The sequence below is a fragment of the Rhinolophus sinicus genome, linkage group LG18 (genome assembly GCF_036562045.2).
Source record: "Rhinolophus sinicus isolate RSC01 linkage group LG18, ASM3656204v1, whole genome shotgun sequence".
NCBI classification, from domain to species: domain Eukaryota; kingdom Metazoa; phylum Chordata; class Mammalia; order Chiroptera; family Rhinolophidae; genus Rhinolophus; species Rhinolophus sinicus.
The window spans coordinates 1,230,036-1,256,109 of NC_133767.1; the positions used below are offsets into that span (position 1 = coordinate 1,230,036).

General features: G+C 51.8%; 1 protein-coding gene across 2 annotated transcripts in view; it reads right to left on the reverse strand.

Moving 5' to 3' along the window:
- Positions 1-26,074, reverse strand: part of PRKCB (protein kinase C beta) — a 214,530-nt gene that overhangs the window by 95,005 nt on the left and 93,451 nt on the right. For both annotated transcript variants that reach the window (XM_074322927.1, XM_074322926.1), the window contains exons 3-5: positions 22,042-22,124; positions 5,362-5,473; positions 3,879-4,007 (exon numbers count right to left, since the gene is read on the reverse strand). In XM_074322927.1, the coding sequence (XP_074179028.1) occupies positions 3,879-4,007; positions 5,362-5,473; positions 22,042-22,124 (324 nt within the window). The remainder of the gene's footprint in view (positions 1-3,878; positions 4,008-5,361; positions 5,474-22,041; positions 22,125-26,074) is intronic.

Below are 26,074 nucleotides of genomic sequence, written 5' to 3' on the forward strand. Positions count from 1 at the left end.
AAGAATTATGAGAAAGGAGCCCAAGGGTCCCAGGGAGCTGGCAAGACCCCAGGCTGTGACTTTCACCCCGGGAAAGACTTGTCTTGTCCCCTGCTGGGCCCCTAGGTCTAGAATGCTCGACAAACAGCTGCAACTCCATGAATATTGTTGAATGAATCAGGGAATGACTGCGGCAATGAGTGAGTAGGTTCTAGGGCAGCTTAGATCCAGGATACAGAGAGGGACGTCACACTCAGCAAGTGACAGTGTCCCATATACCCGCGCCACTCCCGCAGCCATGCCTCTCCAAGTACCATATTCCCTCTGCTGGAACACAGCGTGGTGACAGCCCGGGTGCAAACCTGTGACCCACACTTACTGTGTGGCCCCTGGAAAGTTCTTTAACTGGCCCTGTGCCTCAGTTTCCTCACACGTAAAGTGGGGATAATAGTCATGCCTCTGACAGGACTGCCGCAACGGCTGACCAGTTGGTCTGTCAGAGGCACCTGGCACGGAGCACGTACTCACTGAACACAGCTAGTATTCATTGTATTGACCCTGACACAAAGCTTGCCCCGTCCAGGTAACTCCCAGACCCGTTACACACCCAGCTCAGCCACAGCTCCCCCAGGCTGCTTGCCAGGTCACAATACAACGGGCTGTATCCATCGCTCCCTCTCAGCTGTGAGCTCCCTGAGGGCAGACATTAGATCTCCTTGTCACCGGATCCAGCCAGGTACTCAAGCCCTTCCTGAATGAATGAATGAATGAATGAATGAACCAACACCCATGCCTACTGAGCCCATCCTACCTTGCTACCTGTAACATGCCACCTTCCTCACTAAACACCTCATCACTCCAAACTGCCACCTCCCCCTGCCCCTCAGGAGCCGTGCGTCCCCAGGTCGGCCCTCTGCTCTTCCGGTCGTGTCCTGCCATGTGGGTTTTAGAAGGAAGGTACCCGACCGGACAGCAAGCCGGAGGGACCTCAGGCGTTTGCTTGTATTCTTCCCCTCAGTGGGGAGACCCCATGGTGGCAAAACCGTCTGCCTTGAAACGGTTCCTTAAATAACAACAAGGGCCTCTGTGAACCTCCAACATCAGTGTTCTTTTAAAACAGGTTGTGGGCGCGTGTGGTCCTCGACTTTCCCCAACAGCCTGCCAAGAACCTACGCCTCTTCGGTGCCTCCTTTTTCTGACGTGTGGATGTCGGCTCTGGGGGAGCATCCGCGTAGCACGACACGAGTCCAGTCAATCAGTGAGCCCGTGCCACTACCGCCTGTGCCCACCCAGCATGGTGGACGGGTAACAGCAGGGCACAGCGACGTGCAGGCCGAGGCCCAGGAGCCATCCCTGCTCCACATGTGACAGCAGGCAAGTCGTTCAGCCTCACTGAGTCTTAGTCCCCTTTCATATGACGGCAGCAACCCCCCCTCTGCTGATGACCCAATAACAAAGCACTGGGGAAGCCACGAAGTGTGATGCAAATGCTGGGATTTTTTAATCAATTAATGCTATCGGAACCCCAAGTATGCAGATATGCTGCCCATAGCTGTAAAGGAGCCCCAACTTTCCTCCCTCCCCGTTATGGGTTGAATGGTGTCCCCCCAAAAGATATATTCAAGTCCTAACCCCAGTACCTATAAATATGACCTTATTTGGAAATAGGATCTTGGCAGGTGTGGTCAAGTTAAGATGAGGTCATACTGGAATCCTTATAGGAAAAGGACGTTTGGACACAGAGACACACAGGGAAGATGCCACTGGATGATGGAGGCAGACGTTGGAGTGACGCATCCACAGCCAAGGACTGATGGCACCACCGGAAGCTGAGAGAGGCACAAACAGACTCTCCCTCAGAGCCTTCCAGCAGGAACCAGCCTTGCCGACACCTGGCTCCTAGACTTCTAGCCTTCAGAGAAGTTAGAGAATAGATATCTGCCCCATTAAGCCATCCAGTTTAGGGTATTTTGTTAGGGCCGCTCTAGGAAACAAATAAAGCCCCAACTCAGAGGCTTGTACTAGGACTGCCCAAGAATCATCCGCTTGTGATCCAGATGTGTCCCAGCCTATGTGCGATGAAAGGGGAAGAGGCTGACCTTGAATTTGATGGAATATCGTATTGCACCAGACAGAGCAAAGATTTCCCAAGAAGTGCCCACAAAAGGTAACTGAGCTAAGCCACAAAGGGAATAAACAAGGTGTGGGTGTGAGGGAGGGAACCAAACTACATAGTAACCTAGTGCATCGTACTGAAGGGCCAAGTGGACCTACGTGACGAAGCACGTGGCTGCCTCAGCCTGGCTCCTGACCGGCGGGATGACACCACGTAGCTCATTACAGTTGCTGGAAATCATTTTGAGATATTGCTCGTAAGAGCTTTGCACAGTGAATGTGACTGACATATCAAGAACCCAAATGTTAGCTACCGTATTTATTTATTTATCATTATTATTACTGGCATGAGGTCTTGGAAGCGCAACTTCTCTGAGCCTCAGTATGTTCATTCATAAAATGAGCGTAATAGATATTTCACAGGGTTCTGTGAGGATTGAAAGAGATAACATGTAATTTAAAAAATTGAAACATAATTGACTTGCAACATTGTATAAGTTCAAGGCGGACAATGTGTGAATTTGATACATTTATTTCCAGCCAACACGCCACACAATTATCATTTCCTGTGGGGGTGGGGGGTAGGCACAGCGGCTGGACTCTGAGGGCATTGTGGTAAGTAAGGTGTTAGCACTGGCATTCAGTGAGTTTCATCAATGCTGCCTCTTAATAAGTGACCATCTACATAAAGGTTCCAGTGACATATCTGAGCCAGTGTCATTCCTAGAATGTGACAGTAGAGGGCAGCAGGGTCTCATTTTTGCCCCTCAGCACCAGGACGCCTGGACAGTCAGCAGAGAAAACCAGCTACTTTTGAACCACTGACTGCAGGCTTCTCCCCCAGGACCCCCAAGTATCCCATTGGGCAGAAGTGAGCCACTTGCCTTCCTTCTAGAGGATAAAGGAATTCAGCGGAATTGCTACACCTCACGCACCAGTTTAAAACGGTTTGTGTTGCACACGGTGTGGGTAAGGCCATTCCCAGCATGGCCTCAGCACATCAGAGCTCCTGAACCATTCTGGGGCCTCAGACACAGACCCGTTTTTGCAAAACCATCCTTTCCATGATCAATTTCCTAAGTTACCCAGTCATAAAACCTCGAGGATATTAACTAGCTATAGCGTCTATGGCACTTGGTGTCACCCACCTCTGAGGGAGAATTCCTCCAAAGCTTCAGGCCAGTGTCGGTTCGGCCGAGCTGGTGACAGAGCATCCCCCACCCCAGGACAGTGCAGTGCAGCTGGATTTCCACGTTGCCTGAGCTTCTGTGTCACAGCCAGGCACCTCCCGAGTGTCCCATTACACGAGTGGCAGACACCACGTTCCCGTCCAGCGCCCAGTCCCACGGCGCCTGTCCAGCAGGCTGCACTATCCCTCCTTCTCCTTATGATGAAGTATTTCAGAAGTGCCAAAAGCATACAGAATAATATTCCAGGGACCGGCGCAGCCACCACCAGGGGTGAGAAAGAAATATTGCAAACACCGGGAAAGCCCCCAGGGCTGCTCGCAGCACCCCCCTCCACCTCCCCAAAATGCAACAAACACTCTTCCAAACGTGGTTTTATCATCGAGATGCTATCTTTCCCAGGAGCCGCATACTCCAAAGATACTGAGTGAGACAGTGCGGAGCGGAGGGGCGCGGGGAGTCTCTGAGCCCCAGGCAGCCCGAGGCGCCGACAGCGGGGAAGGGCGGTAACGCGCAGCCCCATCCATCCACCGGCCTCCCCACCTTCCCCACCTGACACCCTGGTGGAACCCGGTCCGGAGCCGCAGCGCCACCTACCGACCACGATGAGCACCTCCCTCTCGATGTGCGCCTGGATGTAGATGCGGCCTCGGCGCTCCGTGTGGTCCGTGCCGCAGAGGCTGGGGACGTTCATCACGCAGCGCTTGTGCACGTTCATCATGCAGGCTGAGGGCAGAAGGGGCGCGGCTCAGGCGGGCCGAGCTGACGCCGCTGGCGTCTGTCCCCACCATCCATCCTGTCCCTCCTTCCAGGCAGCTGAGACCCCCAGGCTCCGCGGAGACCAGCCCGCCTGCCGAGTCACACCAGAAGGGCTTCTCCAACTCTCCCCACGCCCCCCACCCAGGCCCTGATGGACACAGGAGGTGGAACTCGTCCGTGGGGCTCCGAAGCCAGAGGCACCAACTTCGACGCCAGGGCGGCACGTAACACGGTGAGGGGAAATGTTGGGGTGGCGGCACTCGGCCAACCCCAGAACACTGCAACCCCGCTCAGGCACAGCCAAGGGAGGTGCGTGCCCCAAGTGGTCAGCTTCCCATTTGTCCCCAGTGGGCTGTGACATCTCCCGATTTTAAATGTTGGCCCCCAATAGGTTGGGTTTCCTGGAACACGTGAGAAGGGAGTTGCGAGCAGGTTTGGGGCCTGTGCTCAGGGAGCGAGGGGTTGGGCAGTAAGGGGAGCCCCTGGGCTCAGGACCCATCACAGAGGTCCTGGATTGAGACAGAGGGCTGGGCCTTTGCATGCCCGTGTCAGCCAGCTCTGCCCAGGAAACACCCTCTGGGAGGGGCACTGTCTGGGGTGAGACCCCGAGCACAAATCCCCACTCGGGGTACAGCTGTGAACCCACAGAGGCTGGGGCCGGGTGGGGCCCCACTGTAGGGAGCCCCCACTGTAACTAATTACAGGGAAAGAATTTAGACTTGGGGTAAAAGGGATGAACTAGTCTGTACCGTGAACCTGACCCCTTGATGTCTCGCGAGTTTTATGAGTAATATGATGTGCCCCCTTTGCACACGCGTGGTGCACCTGTGCTTGTGTCCCCACCGCCCTGTCCACACCCATGACTGTCCCTCCCACACTGACTGTGAGCCTTGCCATGGGACGTGCTTTGATGGACAGGACTTGCTCTCTTAAAGCACTTGGGCACTTGTGATGAGTGGCGTGTGAGCGTGTGAGCAAGCCGGGACTGGCCAGCTCGGGATGAAAGACGTGGCCCCATCGTCCCCATCACCCAGATGACAGCCAGGACACTTGGGGGAGGCCCTTCCAGCCCAGACAGGCCCCAGCCAACCCGCCAACCGACCTCACACGCGTGAGTCAGCCCAGCCCCGCCACAAAGGACTGCCTTGCAGAATCATGGGCTCGGTAAATGGTTATTGTTTTAAGCCACTACATTTTGGGGTGAGAGGACTGTTACTCAGCAACAGATAACGGGTACACCCGCCCACCCAGGACTTGGACCCCACACCACGAGGCAGCAGCCCAGTGGGCAGGCAGCCTGCCAGAGAGCAAAGGTACTTACTGTCACATTTCATCCCTTGGTGGATGAGTCCGTACAGCAGGGACCCACAGTGGTCGCAAAAGGTGGGACTGGAGTAGGTGTGGATCTTAAACTTGTGTTTGCTCCGGGGGTCCTAGAGCCAAGAGAAACAGACAAAAAGGCCAGCCTTAGTGTGACATGGCAGCATTCACAGTGCACTGCATGTCCCTGGAGAACGGCCCGGAACTGAACTGGGCCCCCAGTGTGCATCGTACCTGTGGGACCGTCCCTAGAGCCTTGTGCCTGACAAGCAGTGGCTGAGCGAACGCATGACGAAGACACCTGTCTACCCGAGCACGCTCACTGCACCTGCAGGTCTCCCTCTGAAAACCCCCCCTGCTGACTCCCGCCTCCAGCACGGACTCCAGGGATGGCAAAACAAAGTGGCAGGCACATCAGTTACACAGGTCCCCTTGCTCCTATTTCTCCCCCCATAGCCTCCGAGCCAGTTCCAGGAGTGACACCCAAGTCTGGGCATGAAAGCTTCCCACCTGAGGCCATTTGCTACTCCCTCCCCTACAGAATGGGATTCAAGGTGCAATGCAGAGTCCGCAGGCTGTGGAAGAGCCTGCTCATTTTCCACCAGTATCTATCCATGCTCCCTTTTAATAACAGAATCTTTTTAGCAGAGAGCATGGCCGCCCAGTTAGAGACCACATTTCCCAGCCTCCCTTGCAGCTGGTGTGGCCATGTGACTGAGTTCTGGCCAATGGGATGTGTGTGGCTTGGTGTCATTCCCTTAAAAGGAATGTGTACAGGTCTCCTTGGCCCCTTCCACCCTTCCTGCTGGCTGGAAGGTGGTGAAAATTGGAAGTGACCATGTTGGACCCAAACTTGGAGCCAGGTGTTGAAAGGATAAAACCATCCTAACCAGTCTTAGACTCTGTCCCTGTGAACAGACACCTGAGAGAAGCCGTACCTTCTGTCGTGTCTAAGGCACCATATTGAAGGGCTCTTTGTGGCAGCATCTTACATGGTTCCCTAACTAACAAACACTGCAAGCACCATGAGGCAATTCCGCTCACCATTATATCCTGGGGCACATACTGGACTTGGCATACAGAAGGTGCTCAAGAAATGTTTAACTAGAGTTAATGTTTATTGAGCATTGACTCACGCCAGGAGCTATTTTCAGGGAGGAACCAGGCATTAACTGGAATCCTCTGAGCGTCCCTGTGAAGTATGTACCACTTACTACCCCCACTATACAGATGAGGGATCTGGGGCGCCGAGGGGTACAGGGACTGCACAGCGGCTGGCGTGGCCCGGAGGTCAGTGAGTTGTGATGGCAGCAGTGGGGCTGCAACCGTCACCACCGACCTCTGAGAGCCCGCGCACAACACACGTGCTGTTTAAGAAAATGACGTGGAGCGCTGTTCAGAGGGAGCCAGCGGGCAGGAGAAAGTTGGTTTCTTTACGGTTTACGTGGAGGCTGCGGGAGGCTCCCCCACCTCGCCCCCTGCCTCAGCTTTCAGAGGGCTCGTGCTCGCAAGGACCAAGGCCAACCCCAGCCCCCCAACCCCTCAGTCCATCGGGACCACCCAGATCACCTCCTGATCAACTCTCTACCCCCAACTCCCACCACCTGGGAGAGCTGGAAATAAAGCCACACTGGGGTCCCCATGCCTCCACCTCCTCAAGGAGAGTCCTTCAGGGAGCCTGCGTGCCCAGTGCCATCTCTGAGATGGGCAGGTTTGCACGTTGAGAGGTCCCACTGGCCCCCACACAGGTGAGTGGCAGAGAGGCGAATGTTTGGCTCAAATGTCTCATGTGTTTAGTGGCTGAGATGCAGGTGGCCAGGACACATGGAGCCCCAGAGCTGAGATGGCCATTTTCTACAGCGAGCTCCAAGGACCAGAGAGGAACAAAGACAAAGGGGACAGGGCCTCATGGATGGACAGCCTGGTTCCAGTCCCTCAGGGGCCTGGCGTCCTGCTCTCAATTCCATCTGACTCCCCTGAGGCCCCTACACGTTCTCCTTTGTGCTTAAGCAGATCCAAGGAGGCATCTGTCACCTGCACTGAGGGTGGGCCAAGTGAGAGTCAAGACTTTTACAATCCCATTGGCTCAGGCACCGCCCACCGACCAATCAGAATGAAGCACAGGGCCTGGGGGTGCTGGGAGCTAACTCTTTAGTTGCTGGCCCATGGCGAGGTGGGGTGGGGGAGCTGGAAGGGGTAGATGGTGGCAGGCGGAAGGAGGAGGCTCAGAGAGCCCGCTGGCTATTTACCAATCGGTTTAAAAGTATGTTTCAGTATTTTCACAACTGGTACAGTAGTGCCAGTGGGGACAGGTTAAATGTCAGCCCTGCCTTTAACCAAAATCCGTTCCTCTCCCAGCCTCCAAGGCTGCGGCTATTGACGACCTCCGGGGATGAGCCCAGGACCCACAGAGCCTGTAAGTCACAACTCGCCCTGTGTCTTGACCCCATTCAAAGATGCGGTGCCCGCCTCTGCCTCCGCCCCTCCCCCATTGTGCTGTCCACTCAGATCCCCGCCCCTCCGGTCCACCTGCAGCCCCTCCCACCACTGGCCCGGGTCTTCCTTCATGCTCACAGGTCACGGTCTGGAGTCCACGCTCGCAAACCAAGCTTGTGAACAAGCTATATTTGGCTCACAGGGTGCTCCTTAAAAATTTGAATTAGTTGATTAAAAAATCATGAAATGTCAAATAAAAAATGTAAACTCTGCCTCCCTTTGAAAAACCACAACTTGTGGCAACAATGGACACCCTGTGCCATGGCCCCTTCAGCAAGGGACAGGCTCCCCAGAGGACCCCAGGCCCCATCACTCCCTGTCGTCCACACCACGCCTGCTTCACTCTGGTCCCTTCCCCGCCGGGCCCCTGCAGGAGTTTGGGGTCGTGACTTCTGCCACCACTCCGCGTCCTCTCCCCTGACAGTCCCCTGGCTGGGATCCAACCACAGCTGAACACGTCCCCTCAGCTCCTGAATCAGTTCACTGGGCTCACTGCCAAGTGCGTTCAGAAACTCTTGCATCCCTACCCCAGCGTCACGGCCTGATTTCTGGTCCCGGTCATCTCTCCCGCCCCCAGCAGTCAGGTTTCCACAGGCCCTGGGTGATTCCTTTCCCCGCGGCTTCGTGTTTTCCAAGTGGCCTGCCTGATCTGAGAGCCTTGAGAATAAAGATAAGAAAGGGATACTGAACAGCGGTGGCTTGATGCTGAGTGGTCCAGGCCACGTTATTAAATCCTCACACTGGCCGGTCAGGGAGGGAGTTATTATCATCCTCGTTTTCCAGACGTCCAGCTGCGGCTTAGGGAAGGAACCGTCCAAGGTCACAAAGCAAGGACGTGGGAGAGCCAGGATTGGAATCCAAGTCTGTCAGGCTCCAATGAAGCGGGGAGCTGAGTGGGAACACCTGCGTGTCACCTGGCTGTCCTCAGCCTTCCCAGAGGGTCCCCCGCCTTCCCCGAGGGTCCCCCGCCTGACAGGGGTTACAGGTGATGATAACCTCCATCTCACTCAAATGTAGCACCAGCCAGTGACAGGCCACTCGAGGACCCCCACGGTACCCCCAAACAGTTAGCATCCCATCCGCAGGACCAAAGGACACGCAGATCCCAGCTCAGCATCTGCACTTCATCACCTGCCTCCAGGCACAAGCAGCTAAGGAGGAAGGAAGAAGCACAGATCAGAAACCAAAAATCTTTAAACCTCTAAGTCAAAACCTAAAATAGCCTCCCTCAGCCTGAACGGGCTGTGTGGCTTTGTTCACAGGTGGCCCGGAATCTGGTTGAGCTGAGGCAAAGCTGCAGGAGTAAGGAAGCTGAGCTAAAGCACAAAAGTCAAGAAAACACACCCAAGAGCCTCTCCCGGAGGGGGAAGGAAAAGCAGCCTGTATCCGTCCTCAGGCTGTGTCATCCCTGGCCTTCTACAGGCCACAGAAGCCCCTGAAGGTCCATTTCCCAGGCGCTAGATGGGGTAGGAGAAACTGGAGACTGCGCTCAGAAATGCTGTCAGAACACAGAAGGAAGGTTGCAAGCACAGGCTCTGGAGTCAGCTGTGTGACCTCACGCAAATGACTTAACTTCTCTGAGTCTCCGATTGCTGGTCCATAAAATGGAGCTAAAACCCATGCCCACCCCATAGATCTGTTGTGATGCTAAAGCTCCCTGCACACAAGAAGTACAAGTCTTGGTCCGATTCTTCCAAAGAGAAGAAGTCATCACAGTGGCAACCACGCCCGCCCTCCCCCCCCCAGCCTCAGCCGTGAGCCGGCAGAATTTTGCACAGCTCTGTACTCCCTATAATACCACTCACTCGGCACCGGAAGTCAGCATGCCATGTTTACTTACGCAAACCTACTTTAAAATGAAACTGTAAGAGGGTGACTCGGGGTATCGGGGCTTGAGGTGCACATTATAAATTTCCACTACACCTGGAAATGAAGCAGACAACTCTTCAAATGCAAGTTTAAAATGTTCATGCCGTCGCGTTGGTCGAGAAGCTGTGGTAGAACAGACACGTTGCTATAACCCTGTAAGAATAACTCGGCTGTATCTGTCAAGATTACAAATGCTTTCTCCTGTTGGACCCAGTCACCCCACTTGTGGGAATTTATGCTGGAACTCACCCCTCCTATATAAGAAATGATATACGTATACGGTTGTTCCTTGAAGTATTATCTGCAATAGCAAAAGGTGCTAAACAGGCCATGTGTCACAGGTAGGGAGCCGCTCAAAATAAATCACAGCACAGCTACACAACAGAACGTGGCTCAGATATAAAGAACAGGAAGCAATGAAACCGAAAGAAACAAACAACCCACCCAAGGAGCAGAAGAACGTATGTTGCATGTTACCTCTTGCGGAAGAAAGGGAGACGGGATACTACGTAAGTCTGCTTGAGGCTCTCACATTTGCCTGAAGAAACTCTGGAAGAATGCACTCCATGAGAACCTAATAAAAGTGTTTATCTGTGGAGGCAGGAGGGATCAAAGACAGGGAGTAGGTCTTCTCCGTACATTTCTTTGCATAGGTGTGATATCAAGTCTTAGCGTTTTGCTGGCAGCTACCCCCACGCTGGGGAACACACCAGCACCCCCATGCCCCAAACTGCAAGCCAAACGCCCAAGCCTCCCCACAGACAAAGAAGGAAGGAAGCCTTGACTATGGCCGTGTGGACTGAGGTTTTGTGAACACGAAATGAAGTGAAATGAAATGAAAAAGTGGTTTTCTTTTCCCTGAACTCTTCCTGGTTGTCCTTAGTGTGACGCTGGTCTTGACCCTTCCAGGATTTATGTGATTCCAACCGGATTTCAAGTCCGTAGCTAGGGCAGAGGTGCCTAACCTGGCTGGAACCACCCTCCCTGGCCTACATGCAAACCTGTCACTGGGGGACACACAGCAGTGGGGGGCCATGATGTTATGGGGCTGTTGTAACCTCACTTATCCACACTGGTCAGGAGCTCAGAACTGGTGACCTGGGCAGGTCCCCTGAAGGCGGCCTCGGGCTGGCGCTGGGTCCTGGCCATGCCCTCTGGGTGTGGCTTATACACTGCCAGTCACCAGAGTCCCCACCCAGCTGCTGGACCCGGCCTGGGACTGAATGCCAAGTCAACGACTTCCAAGCTGTGTGTCTTTGGGCAGGTTACTGAACCTCTCTGTGCTTCAGTGTCCTCATCTTTAAAGTAAAACTAATAATAGCACTAAATCCTCATAGGATTGTGAGAATTTACTGAGTGGATATTCGTAAAGGGCTCAGCATGCTGTCTGGGCCTTAATACACGCTATGTGAGCGTTTGTTGAAGATAATAACTAAGTGCTTCTGCTTTCTAGATTTGCAGAGATTCATGGAATCATGACTACAGTGTGTTTCGCACAGTGGCTGGCATGCAGTATGCACCGGATAAATGGTAACTGAGACTCAAAACCACACCTGGGGCCTCAGGCAAGTCACTTCCAGGCTCTGGTCTCAGTTCCCCCTTCAGGCAGAAAGGGGTTAAGCGGGGGCCTTCCCCAGGGGCCTACAGCTGGGTGTGTGCCTCTTCCTGTGCAGGGCAGGGCACCCTGGGATGTGCGTCCTCAGGGTGCTCAGGTCATTTCAAGGAGCAGTCATACCACAATAGATCACACCCTCGCGTTACAAATAAACCGCCCACCGCCCACGAAGCGGGCACACCTGCCCTCTGCCCAGCACCGCACAGCCAGCCGCTGGCCGGCCGAGGCTCTGGTCTGAGCAGCCCTCTCTCCCTGCTGAGCGGGGGTCACCCAAAAGCCACACCAGGACACATGGTCGCACGGACGCTGGAGGCCTGATTCCTGGGTGCAGCACCCAGTGCCCGGCCTCCTGACAGCCCCTGTGCCAGGCACGCCCTCGCCACCCAGGTCTGCATTGCAGCAGAAGGAAGCTTTAGGGCGATGCCCTGGGCCATCGTCAGTGCCTGGCACCCGGGAGGCCACCAGCCCACGCAGATTCTGATGCGGGATCCTAACCGCTCCACACGGGGTCTGGGAGCCACAGACAAGGGGGCCTCACTGAGGAAGACGCGATCTGTGCATGCCCACCCACCACCTGTACCAGGAACGTCACTGCGGCTGCGCTCTGCTCAGCGAAGTTCCTGGGCAGCTGTCTGTCCACCCTGCGCGTGTGAGGGGCGCAAACAGCAGACACTGACCCCACGTTCGGGGATCTACAATTCCAGTGGGGGATGATAATATTGTTATTGCAGTAACAGTGAACACAGGCCAGGCCAGTTCTAAGGGCTTTACACATAATTAACTCGTTTGACCCTCATCGAAACAGGTTTATCATTATCCTTGTCGCACAGGGGAGAAAACGGGGGCACAGAGAAGTGAAGTAACGTGCCCAACGTCACACAGCTAGTGGTCTGGATCCAGAAGCTGGGCTCTTTGTCACTACGTAAATAAATGTAAAGTCACCCCTGTGACATGTGACCGCAAGGAGAGCCATGCGGTGCTCTAAGAGTGTAAATTAGGGGGACGGACCGGTCAGGGAGGGCTTCCCTGAGGAGGTGACGCTGAGCTGTGTCTGGAGGACGAGCAGCAGCCAGCCAGGGCTCGTTCCCCGATGCACACTGAAATCAGAGATTGTGACTTCACCTACGGTGGCCCCAGCATTCAGGTGTAAAGCTCTACACGATTCAGATTTGCAGCCAGGATGGAGACTCACTGCACTCGGGGGAGAAGGGGCAGGGGAGCGGCCCCGCAGAGGGGACAGCGTGAGCAAATGCCTAGTGGGTGGGGGGAGCATGAGAGAGTGAGAGAAGGGAGCTCAGAGGGTGGGGGGAGGAGTGGCCAACAAGAAGCTGGAGGGCGGACGGGGCCACGGCACACAGGGCCTTCCGAGTAGAGCGACCGTATCATCCGTCTTCTGAAGGGGACGCTTGAGAACAATGGGGCACAAACGCTTTGGAGGCCAGACCGCTTGGCAAAGGGGGACGTATGATGACTCTGCTTACAAACCACATCCGAAAGTACTGACTTTGTCCCGAGAGCAATGGGAAGCCACCGACGTGTTTTCAGCAAGGACAATGATGTGGTCATATCTGGTTTTAGGAAAGATGACCCCACAGCAATGTGGGAATGACAGGCCAGTGAGAGAGGAATCAGGGAGTCGGGACAAGAGGTTACTGGTCCAGGGAGGGTGAGTGGAGCCTGGACCAGTGTCCTCTCTGTGGGGGATGGAGAAGTGGGTAGACGCATGTCATGAGGTTAAGGGCAAACTCTAGGGCCAGGCCAAGTTCAAATCCAGACTCTGCTTCTTTTTAGTCATGCGACTTGGCAAATCACATAACTTGTCTGCCTCAGTTTCCTTCTCCATAAAATGGGCATAAAAAGAGTAACTTTCTCATAGGGTGAGGACGCCAGGAGTTAGTGTGTGTAGCTCACTTGGAAGCTGCAGACACGAGACAGGGGGCTACATAAATGTTAGCTACAATCATTCTGTTGGAGGCACAACGGGAGTTGGCAGTGGAGAAACAGGTGGGTGGGGAAAGTCTGGGAACAGAGAGGAAAGAGGCCCCAGGAATTAGCCGTCGCTCAGTAGGGTTTGGGAGACTCATGGGGAAGGGGGAAGGGGACCGAGACAGAAGTTGCACGAGAAAGAACTGAGATGCAGAATGAAGTTACAGAACCAGGACTGAAAGGCCAGCACTGAAGGTGAAAACAGGCCCAAGGTTCAGGGTCAAGCAGACACTTGACATAACATGCCGGGCGCCGTGTACATTCACTTATCTCATCCTCACCACTTCCCTATGAAGTAGGGCTATCGTCATCCTCACCTTGAAAACGAAGCAACAGGGGCCCGGAGAAATTAAGTGAATTATCCAAAGCCACCCCGCTAGGAAGTAGCAGAGTCGAGATGCGAGCCCAGGTTTCATGCTTAGTCAGCATGTGAGACCCCCAGCCACCTCCCTCCGGCACATTTCACTCTGCTCTCGCTCTCCCACGACCCCGGGATGTGCCAGAAAGAACGCTTTAAAAATAGGAGAGTCTATTTCAGGGCGGAAATCAGGGGCAGGTGCCAAGTTAAGTGCCAGAAACGCTTCAAATGTTTCTCAATAGACAGAAAAGGTGAGGCTTAGATAGAGTTCTCCCCATTTGAAAGGATTCGAGTGGCAAGGTCGGCTGGTGGCCTGGGTGACTGCCCGAACACAGGGAGCCAAGGTGAGTCGCCGCAGGTGCCTGTGTGGTTCCTGGCAGCAGCAGGCACTCGATAAATATGCAGAAGGTTGAATGAGCTTCCGCCTGGCAGCTCTCAGGAGCAAGCAGCAGCCATTCCCGCCTGGCAGCCATTCCCGCCCGCAGATCCCACGGGACACCGAGCCGCAGAGTCCAGCAGGGGGTCCAGCAGCAGGTGCCTCACCGGGGCTGGTCCGGGGTTAGAGAAACGGGGGTGCCCCAGCCAAGTTGAAGTTCAACCACACCACCAGGAAAAAGGGGCCTGGGCGTTTTCGTTTAGAGCTCCCAGCCGTGGGCGGTTGCTCCCTCCCCACTCCCCAGAGAAGGCTGATTTGATTAAGCCTACATTTTCCCTTCTCCCTTCATAAGGGGCAGCCGTTCCACGAACAGTTCCCACCTACTAATGCAGAGCTTATAAACCGGCCGTCCACAGAAGGAACCCCAGCCCCAAAATGTGCTTAAAATACACCACAGTTGTAATTCTCCAATTATTTGTCAATGTCTAACATTAGGAGATCCAGGCTTCTCTTGAAAAACGTTAGAGAACCTGCACCTTGGTGCTTAAGGAGCAGGAATAAAAAGCAGTGGAGCCAAGCCGTGGTCGCCCTTTGGGACAGAGGCACACACAGCAGAGGGACGCGCCTGGTATCGCACACCTCATTCATTTACCTGCTTGGCCCAGCTGGCTCTGACACTGGGCATCCTCTCAAGGTCATGTGGCCACAACCAGAATCCTGGGGGAAGCCGACCCAAGAGAGGGTCTGCTGGATAATTCCATTCATACGGAGGTGAAAAGCAGGTGCACTGCTTTCCACAGAAGCTGCACCAGTTTGCATTCTCACCAAGAGTGTGCAAGGGTTCCAAAACAAAATAAACGAGGAAACAGCAAATGCAGGCAAATGACTGCTGGCCTGGTGGGAGGGGGTGGAGGTGTCAGGACCAGAAAGGGGGAGCACTGATGGTCTTCTGGGGTTCTGGTGACCGAGAAATGTTCGCTGCGGCAGGATACACCAAGATGGGCACTTGTCATGGACAATTCAGTTTGCAAAAACTATGTGAACAGCCCCGACCAAAACCAGCATCTTTAAATCCAAATTCTCCGAAGAGGTATCAGATTGCTCACCACGCTGGGGGCAGATGTCTGCGCACACGGGGAGCTAATGAGCCTGAGGCTGTGGGGTGGCAGAGCTTCTGGGGGGGGCGCCGACCTCGAAAGGCAGTTCTCACAGAAACGGCTTGTCTACTTCAAGTAGGTTCATCAACAGGGCGGAGGTTACAAGACAGTTTGGGGGACCGAGTAAGAGAACACACTGGGGGGAGGCTGCCGAGGTTTGAATCCTGGGTCTGCCACTCACTGCTCCTGGGACCCTGGGCCAGTCACTTAGTCTCTGAGTGCCTCAGTTTCCTTATCTGTAAAATGGGGATGAGGACAATGGTACTCACTTCACAGAGTGTAATAAAGAATAGAGTTATACATAAAGCGCTTTAAAAAGAATTGTATCTATGGATGCTGGCTCTTGGATGTTATTTTTTTAAAAAAAATACATGGAAATCCTAGATCCCATACCAGTAGAGATCGGGGGAGCTCTCAGGATACAAAAACTCAGAGACAGAAGACTAGAAACGAGGTCTTTTCACTCTGGGACCAGGCTGTCTCTCTCCAGGGTCATCTGCCTTTTGATTGTCTGTTTCCCCCCACGACCGCAGGTACCATATGCTAAGGCCTCCCAGAAAACTGCCCTTTTCAGGCTCTGAGGCTGGGCCCACCCCAACTAGGAGAAGCCAAAATAACTCCTAAGACAGGACATCTCCCCTCATCCGGGTCCCGGCAGTTCTCCTTTCTGCTCAGGAGAAGCAGCTGGTTTCTGTCCTCCACACACCGCACATCATGGATTTGCGTCTTCCGCGCAGCGTGAAGTCTGTGTCTTTGTGACAGCGAGGGACAAAGGGCTGCTGAGAAGCAACCCATGTGACCTTTGTGTCCTGATTCTGCGCTTCGCGAGCCCATGGCTGGCACGTGGCAAACGGAGCAGATTCGAGTGGAATTCACGCCACAGTCAAAAGAACCTCATTTGATCACATGACCCTCATTTTCAGACTCTTTCCCTAACCAGCCCGTGGGAGGGGCCTTTGTCTTTCCATTTGGTGGCACGCAAGATGGATGGCCGCCATGCCAAGGACACAGCTGGACTCTGCGAAGGACGTGGGTGGTAACAGTAAGAGTGAGCACGCACGATGAACCGGCCACAACACGAAGCCCTTACTGCACGTTAACTCTAAATCCTCCGAGGAGGGGGCTGTCCCATCCTCTTTTTACAGATGAGGAAACGGAGGCAGACAGGGCAGGTAACCAGCCCAAGACTATTCAGCGAGTTAGTGGCACCCCTGGAATTCAAACCCCACCATTCTGGTTTCAGAGCCACTACACGGTCCTGCCTTATGTTAGCGCCAAACTCCGCTACCCGTCAGAATTACCGGGAGGACTTTATAACACGGACTCCCAGGCCCCTGCCTGTATCTCTGCAGGGGAGGTCTGTTTTCTGCAACACAGCATTTAGAAACTGAAGTGGACCTGTTTCCATCAGCCCTTCCTCTTTGGTAGCAGTGCCTCGAATCTCCTTTGAAAAGCCAACCCGCCCCACAGCGTTTAGTCTCGGAGGGAACACCTTAAAAACCCAACCAAGGGTTGGTTAGGCAACCTGGGGGGCCAAACCATCTCCTTCCTTCTGGAATCTGAACTGAGGGCCAAAGCACCCCGAGAACCAGAATCAAATATAGCCGGTCCGGTGACGGAAAAGTTGGGTTTCCGTCCAGTCCTCTGAAGTACATGATACGCTTTCCAGTCAATTCCTTCCTAACTAACGCTACGCACACATGGCTTCCGGCGCACACAACCAAACCCACTAGTAGAAGGACCCCCAGCTGGTGTCCAACAATAGCGTGGTGCTGTGGGAAGCCCTCCGTCCCCCACTGGCCTGGGTACCAGATCCCACTGAGTGATCCAGCACCAGCCAACTCACTAGCTGACCAAGACGCACGACAGCCCCGCAGAGATCCGCTGAACAGACCCAGAGGAGAAGAGTCACCCGAGCAGCACACAAAACCGTGAGAAATAAGAAAGGCTGTGCTTTCAGCCACTACGTTTCAGGACGGCCTGTTACACAGCACAGCCCGCTGATACAGCTGATGACGAGAAAGCATCTTGGAGTCTCAGTTCCAGTGTCTGAGACCCTTGTCCCAGAAGCTGTCGTTCCATCCCCAGTGTCTTCCATGAGCCAGTCTCTTCTCCTGCTGTGAATCTGAGTACGATTTCCCTCACTTCCAATTTAAAAAGAATCGTGAAGCTTTTCTTTTTCTCTGTAATCTGATAGTTTAAAATGAATAGAAATCCTTCATTCCTCTAAAGTTTAAAATTTCCCTATGAAGGCTACTAGTCTGGGGCTTTGGGAGAAGAAAGGTTTCTCAGGCAAAGTTGTCAGTTCTCTCAGTTTTTCACCTATTCTGGTTTTCAATTTCTCCTTAAGACAAAATTGGCAACTTAGAATTTCCTGGAAAATCATCCATTCAACCAGATTTTCAAACACATTAGCATTTATCTAATTCTTTTTAATAGATGAATATGACATGTCCTTTTTAAAATGTTCTTTTACTTCCTAACACATAATTCACCATTTTTAAATATCTCTTAATAAAGTTAAGACTTGATTAAAAACAAAAGACAGGGAGGGGGTGGTAGATGAGGGTAAAAGGGATCAAATATATGGTGATGGAAAGAGAACTGACTCTGGGTGGTGAGCACACAATGTGATATGTAGATGATGTAATACAGAATTGTACACCTGAAACCTATGTAACTTTACTAACCATTGTCACCCAAAAAAATTTAATTAAGAAAGAAAGAGAAAAAGAAAGAAAGAAAGAAATACTCCCCTTACCATGAGTGACCATTACTTTTAAGTAACCTGACGTACTGATGGAATCACAAGGGCACAGGGTCTGCACAATGGATTTTATTCGTCACCTTGGCTATAAACACTGAGAAATTATTTCTAAGACCATACAATGCTGATGAACATATTTTTAGACAAACCTGCCAAAGAGCCATTTCCCTAGCGCCTGGCACAGAGCACCCGCTCAATAAAGGGAACTATATTATTAGCGATTATTCCTTGGCAGGTCAGAGGGTGACCTCTCTCCCTTCTTCAGCAGGAGACATGCCTCCAGGTATTATAACAATTTAAACACCATTTACTAAGTGCCAGACACTATGGAAGTAGCTCAGTCAATCTCAGTAAATACTCACCGAAAAGCTATGATTTAGGTATCAAGGTATCATTCCCCCCACTTTAAAGACAGAAACTGTCTCAAAACTAAAATTAGTTTTCCCAAGATCGTTGGAGCAGTAAATGATACCAGGGTTTTGTGGATCCAAAGTCCAGGTCCTTTCCTTAACATTGCAGCACAGCCTCTGTGTTTTGGGGTACAGTGATCCCCTCCTACGGGCATGCTTGGGGTAGAGGGATTTTAAGCGATGGGTGGTTATGTCTCTACGTAATGCTTACAGCAGTATCCGAGACTTACTCTCTCTAAATGGCCCAAGAGACAGCAGAATTGTGCTTTCCAACCAGGTGAGACCACGAACGAAGAGGTACGACACCTAGAGGTGACCAGAAGGGCCAGGAACTCTGCCATTGGAGGTGCTCCAGGGTGGGTACCCCCATAAACTGTCTATTCCCATTGGTGCTGGATACTGGGTCAGGAGTTGGATTCTCTGGGACAGTGCCCAGTTCATAAAGTTCTTCCATAACCTAACACGCCACGACGTGGCCCTATCTGTAGGTGACCAAGTTCCACTAACATCCAGCACATTCCCTAGCTCAGACTAGGCTTGGAGCAGCAGAGAGGAGGGAACAGAGCCCATCCCATACCTTCCTCGTGGATGCAGATGGCTTTACGGCTCCATGAGCTTGCTCACACCAACTGCTCCAAGGTCAAGCAGGAGAAAGGGACGCCTCCAAGCCTGCCTGAGCCCCCAGGGCAGCCAAAAGAGAGCCAGGCCAGGCTGGTGAGCAGGTGTGGCCAGGTCATTAATCACGCCGCCTACCATGGACAGAAAAGGGTCAGTGACCTGAGACTCGAGCCAGTTCAGGAGTCTGGACCTATTTATCATCCCTGACGCCACGCGACCTCCTTGGAACTGTGTCCAGACAGGATCGTTCCAGGCAGGCTGCCAACTTCACGCACGCTGGCTGCAGGGCATGCTTCCTGCCCGCCCTGGGCCCAGGAAACGGCTGGCTGCACAGCCCTTTGACACAGGCAGGGGTCTCCTACCACTTCTGGATGGGGCCTACGCACTCCCGGGAAGCGCTGCCAGGCGGCGGGCAGACCAGGCGGCGGGCAGACCAGGTGGCGGCAGAGGACGTGCCGGGCTTCAGGCTGACTGCATGGGCTGTGTCCCCGTTGCCCGCCCAGCGCGGGCTCACTGTTACTGACTGTCATTATCATCCTCTCCTTGACGTGTACAGATAGCTCTTCCTGTGTGCCGGACACTGCCCTAAGTGCCTTCACAGGTATTGGACATGGGCTGCTCGTAACAATGCTGTAAGGTGGGGACCACTGTTTCACCCATTTCAGCTGAGGAATCTGAGGCACACAGAGATTTCAGTAATTTGCCCATGGTCACACATACTTGAGCCGAGGGACGCTGGCTCCAAGGTCTGTCATTTCTAACCCGTCCCCGGCACCGCCTCTCTAGCTTTCTTCCAAGGGACCACCTCTCCCTCACTCTCCAACCACGGGGTGGGCACATGACCAGGTCTGGCCAATCAGCATGACCATCCTTCTGGCTATAGGTCACCCAAGGTCCCAGGAGACTTCAGCTCTTGTCACTGGAGTTGCAGCCACGATCAAACATAAGACGAAAGGTGCTGCAGTCATTATGGGAGAAATGCCTTCCTGAAACTAGAACCAAGGCAGGAAGGCTGAGTCAAGAAGTGGACGGAGAGATTCCTGAGGGCCTCACTTCTGCACCCTCACTCACGGCCTGTAAAGCCAGTCTCCCCCGGGGTTCACTTTCAGGGACCTAAGTTTTCCCTTTACACATAAGCCACTGTGAGGTGAGTTTCTGTCTCAGGCAACAGAACAAGTCACCGAATAAAGACAGGGTGTGGGAGACCCCATCCTCTTGGCTCTCTGTGAGCAGCAGGCCTGCCGGCATGCGCGCTCACAGCTGCAGGTCAGAGCCAGCCTGTCCCCCCACTTCCCAACCTGTTTCCCTGGGGATGAAAGGACTGCACTGCAAGGGCCAGGAGTGTGATGTGAGAGAACGTGACAAACGCTGCCATCTTCCTCCCTGCAAACAGGCTGGGGCTGTGCCACGTTGCGTGCCGTTCCTATCCCCAAGGACCACAGCTTCCACACACAGTAACTGCGGCATAAGCTCTGGACTGTCCGTGTTGCTGTGGCGACAGAAATGCCCTGACTGACGACCGTTTGTAGGAGGCCATGCGAGTCAAACACACACAAGGACACAAGGTTGTCACCCTGCTGAGGTCAGCTGCCAAGTTGAAGTGGGTAAGAACAGGAGCAGTCGTGGACAGAGCCCGTGTAGACAATTCCCGGAAGGTGGGCCAATGCAGGAACCAAGTAAGAGAACTTGGGGTGACGGCTGCACGTAGGGTTCGCTGAATGTGCCTCACTACCAGGCAGCGGAAGCATATGCACGGGGGGGAGTGCTGCCCAGAAAACGTCAGCTGCATGGAAAACACCCCAAACAAAACTCTCCCAAGTCCCCTTTCCGGGCTGCCCGTTTCACGTACACATTCTGGCAGAAGGGAACTCAGAGCTGGCTCAGCAGCTCAGTGTCATCTGTGACCAAGGTGCCTTCAACCCCCCACTCTGCCACGCTCGGGACGTCTGCCACGTCTCCCACTGTCCCAGAAGGGCTGCCACAACTCCAAGCATGGCATCCCCACACACAAAAGTGCCCAACGGGATAAAGGAAGAGATGCCCTCTCTTCTCAGAAGGGAAGGTCTTTCCTAGAAGCCCTCCCCAGACTCCGCTGCAGTCCCACTGAGCAGAATTAGGTCACGTGCTCTTTCGCCAGCTGCAGGGAGCCTGGGGAAGCAGGTATCGGGCATTTTCAGCCTCTAGCATGAAGGTGGCCTGTGCCGGAAAGAAGAGCAGGGGCCATGAGTGGCTGTTGGGTAGACAATCAACGTCCCCCAAACTTTAGACAAACTTGAACCCAGACTTTTGCCGGGTCCTTTGCAGAACCCCATACCGTCATTCATTTCATATTTTTCTTAAATAAATATATCTGTTGTTTAACCTAAATACCTTTACTTAAGCAGAAAATTTTACATCCATCCTGTACATGCAAAACCACTACTGGATCCATGTTTCCGACCCATGTTACAATAAAGTCATAGTGATTAAAACAAAAAGTATTTGCTGTGTTACCCAGAATCATCTGCTGTCCCGCCCGCAGAAGTCATACCCAGGGATGCAGAGCCACAGAATAAACTCTTTTCCTCCCAATTCTTGGGCCCTGGTGGCAAGAATTCCCTAACAAAGAGCCATAAAGTGCTCGGACAGGTAACCATCCTAAGGACATTTTCACAGTAGCAGTTTACAATTCAACCCCTGCCCATCTCCTCTCATGTGTCAGCTGTAAAGATAAAGACATTTATGAAACATATAATCTTATTAACCAATGTCATCCCAATCAGTTTAATACAAAAAGTTTAAAGACTTTTAGCAAAATCACGGTGGGAGAACGGGCTAGTTTCCTGTACGGTCACACGGCCATCCACCCACCCCCTGCACATGTTTTGCTTTTTCCATTAAAATGAAAAATGTCTCAGAGGTTGTAAGGCCCACCCCGTGGCTTGGAATGAGACCATCCGATCTCTTTATCTCCGAGTCCTCGCTCACATTTACCCAAAAGGACGCATCGACCGTGGACAGAGGTGACCAGACCAGTGCCCGTTACTTACGTCAGAGGCGGGGCCCTTGTCAGCGCCGGGGCAGGAGAAAGTGACAAATTCATGGCAGCGCTTGTGCACGACAAAACAGCAGACTGCAAAAGAGAAAAGAAGGGTAGACGGAAGGGAAGAGGGAAGTGGAGAGGAGGAAGAGAGGGAAAGAGAGACAAGAGATCATTAAAACCAGCACTTCACGACAAGTAAAGGCTGCTTGTCCCCAAACAAACGACGCCTTCAGCCTCGGCACCTGCTTCTCAGTTGCGCTCCAACTCCTGGGCACCCAAATGTGGCAACTTGCAAACTAGTTCAGTTTCTAAAGTGAACGAGGGTCCAAGGGATCACATGTGCTGACCGTTACACGCCCTGGGAGTGGCTTCAGTTGCCCGGTCCGGAAACAGAATGTTGTTTCTTAGCTCAGACACCCTATGAACTGGTTGGCTTGTGTTTCGGTTCATAGTGCACAAGAAATACGTACGTCTGAACACGAGAACCACACTGAGAGGGACGTACATACGAAGGACGTGTAGAAACAGTGAGCAGGAAAGGCAGCCCCACGCCCCCTTCCCACCCAGGAGCAATGCCCTTTATGTGGGAGCGTGGAAGAAATGGGCGGCAGTGTTTATGCTGTTCCTTAATTTAGTAGCTTGCAACCAAGGACACGCGCGCATACATCTGAATGTGTTTAGTTAAATGCACCAATGCTACTGGCTCCACCATTTGGGGATTGTACCCCTGGAGGGGACGGGCAGCCACAGAACATATACAAACCAAAACTGATGTTTTTGTTGTTCAACTCTTGTTTTACAGTTTTTGTCTTCAAATCACCTTCTACAAGAACCCCAGATGGTGGGTTTCTGGAGGGGGTGGGAGGGGGGGGCGTCGTGCTGCAGAAACCGGCTGAGCGGCTCTCCAAAGGACATTCTCAGTAAACGAAAACGGGATGGGAACCCTCAAAATGCCCCCACGGACACGATGGGCAACAACCCTCAGTGGCCACTGACGTCACCAATAGACGCAACCCACCTACTGCCAACCACACCGGGCAGGGCTCCAAGCCCGACGGCGCCCTCTCGCCAAACCAATCAAACCCGAACCAGTTCAGGTACCTTGACCCAACTGCCAATTTACAGAAAATACAAATGACAGAGGCACATGTTCAATGACACCACAGGGGGCCACCGAGAAGACAGAATTCCCCAGAATGTGGGCAACTACGAGATAACCAAACACATCCTTCCACAAATAAGCTGCAAGAGGACAGGGAGGCGTTTCAGGACAAGTAAGCGAATTCTGTGTGACACTGTGGTGGCCGGTGCCTGTATAAAATGTACGACACAAACCGTGAACCGTGATACAAACTGTGGCTTTTAGTTAATAACAATGTATCAAAATCGGCTGATCCATTGTCCCGAAAGTACCGCACTGATACACGATGTTAATAATGGGCCAGGTGGGATGGAAGGGGGTTGAGAGCGTAACTGGAACTCTCTACTTGCCAGTCAATTTCTATGTAAACTGAAAACTGCTCAAAAAAGAAAAAAATAGCAAAAATCTGAAACAGAAAAACTGTGAGAAGAAAAAAAGTACGGGCAGAGGAGAAACTTATACATCCAAAGAGATTTAAGAAATGTATCAACTAAATGCAATACGCAGACCTTGTTTGGATCCTAATTTAAAGAAACTACTAGTTTTGGGGCCAGCTCGGTGGCTCAGGCAGTTAGAGTCCCGTGCTCCTAACTCCGAAAGCTGCCGGTTCGATTCCTACAGGCTACCGGCCAGTGGGCTCTCAACCACAAGGTTGCCAGTTCAATTCCTCGACTCCCGCAAGGGATGGTGGGCAGCGCCCCCTGCAACTAAGATTGAACACGGCACCTTGAGCTGAGCTGCCTCCCAGATGGCTCAGTTGGTTGGAATGTGTCCTCTCAACCACAAGGTTGCCAGTTCGACTCCCACAAGGGATGGTGGGCTGTGGCCCCTGCAACTAGCAACGGCAACTGGACCTGGAGCTGAGCTGCGCCCTCCACAACTAAGACTGAAAGGACAACAACTTGACTTGGAAAAACGTCCTGGAAGTACACACTGTTCCCCAATAAAGTCCTGTTCCCTTTCGCCAATAAAAAAAATCTCAAATAAAAGAAAAAAGGAAATACTAGTTTAAAAAATTATGAGACAATGTCAGGAAAATGGTTATACTCATGTTTTGATGATGTGAGGGAATTCTTGTTATTCCTATTAGGGAATGAGAATTTCAGGGTGTGATAATGGCATTGTGATTATTTTTGTTCAAGCATCCTTTCCTTTGAGGATACATCATGAAATCTTTATGGAAAAAATGATTCAACATAATTCAGTGTGACAAGAAGGGGATAGAAAGCGAAGGGTTATAGATGGAGAAAAAATTAGTTATGATTGATCATTCTGTACACACGGAGACTCGTGATATTAATCGTTCTACTTTTCTGTATGTTTGCAATGTTCCATAATATAAAAAATGTTTAAACCCTCCTGGCTGGGAACCAAGAAGAGTTCCAAAGGGGCCAATTTCTTCCTCTTTTACTTTCTCCTTTTTCTATTTTAATATTTGCTGTATTTTTGTAGGTAATAGATGCTTGGTGTAAAGATGTTTATGTCAAGTAGTGGGGGGGTGGGGGGGATCCCTGTGAATGCTGAGGGAAACATACAAGCAGTGACCAAGGAAGGCCAGTGATGGCTACCTTTGGACAGGAGGAGTACAGATTATTTTTATGCTAAACCTTTCATTCCACTTTATCGCTTGAAATTTTTACGAGGAGTATACATTCGTTATATAACCAGGAAAAATGAGCCTACTTTGAAACAAAACCAAGTCAAAGAAAAAGGGATCCGGGAATGAAAACTATGACTGCCCAAACTGGAAACTCAGGAGTGGGGCTGAAAACGGAATGAACCCAGCTCAAGAGGAATGTAGCGAACTGGAAGTCTAAATTTAAAGATGTCTCCAGAATTCTGCTAAAAAAGTGCCAGAAACAATAAAAGGAATGAGCTGAGACATGTAGGATGGACCAGAAATTCTAATATCCATCGAAAAAGATGTGCGGAAGGGAACAGAGAGAATGGTGAAGAGACATAATCATAGGAAATGGAAGGAGAAAATTCCCGAAAGATTAAGAAACATTGGAGCCATTTAATGGGAAAAAAACTATCCAGTGCCACTAGGAACAAATGACAAAAGACCCAGGGCCCCAAGATCTAACATTTCCAGCAGGGGCAAGGAGACGAAAGGGTAAGGTAAGCCACAAAGGAACAAAAGTAATTACAACATCACATTTCTCATCCACAATTTTGAATCCTAGAATATGACAAAGCAATATCTTCAAAGGTTTAGGAAAATTCATTCTGAACCTGAAACCTCATACAAAGCCAAACTAGCATTCAAGTAAAAGTACAAGATAAAGACATTTCCAGAAGGAAAGAACCTAGAAATCTGACTTCCCGCACAAGTACCAGAGTGTATATATATATCCTATAAAACAACAACTAAAAAGCGAATAAAAGAGGTGTAAGAAATAGTGGTGCCAAAAAGAGGGAGAAAGAAGGGGGGACCCAAGTCATAAGAAACGAGGGGGGAGGGGAAAGGACTGCAAAACTTTGTATGCTCGAGTCTTATCTTATTCCCGAGAGATTACAGCTATTAAGAACAGCTATCTAAGACATTATAAGTTTGAATATGTGTGCTAACAAATTAAGAATAAGAATAGAAACATTACGGATAAAAAAACTTGCAGTCCAGTGAAAGAAAAAAACTGGACAAAAAACTTAGTGCAACTACATTTCAAAAGGCCCCTATCTGCCACAATTTCATATAAATATTATTCTGTTTTTTACTTTTATATGACATCACTTGCATTTTAAACCCTTCCATGCGCTGCCATTTCTTGGTATCTGATATGACATGGGACTCTAATTCACCATCTTTTCCCCCCAAACAGGTACTCAGTTGTTGCAGCATCTTCTACTGAAATAATTCATCCCTTCCCCCCTGCTTTCAAATGCCACCTTTATTAGA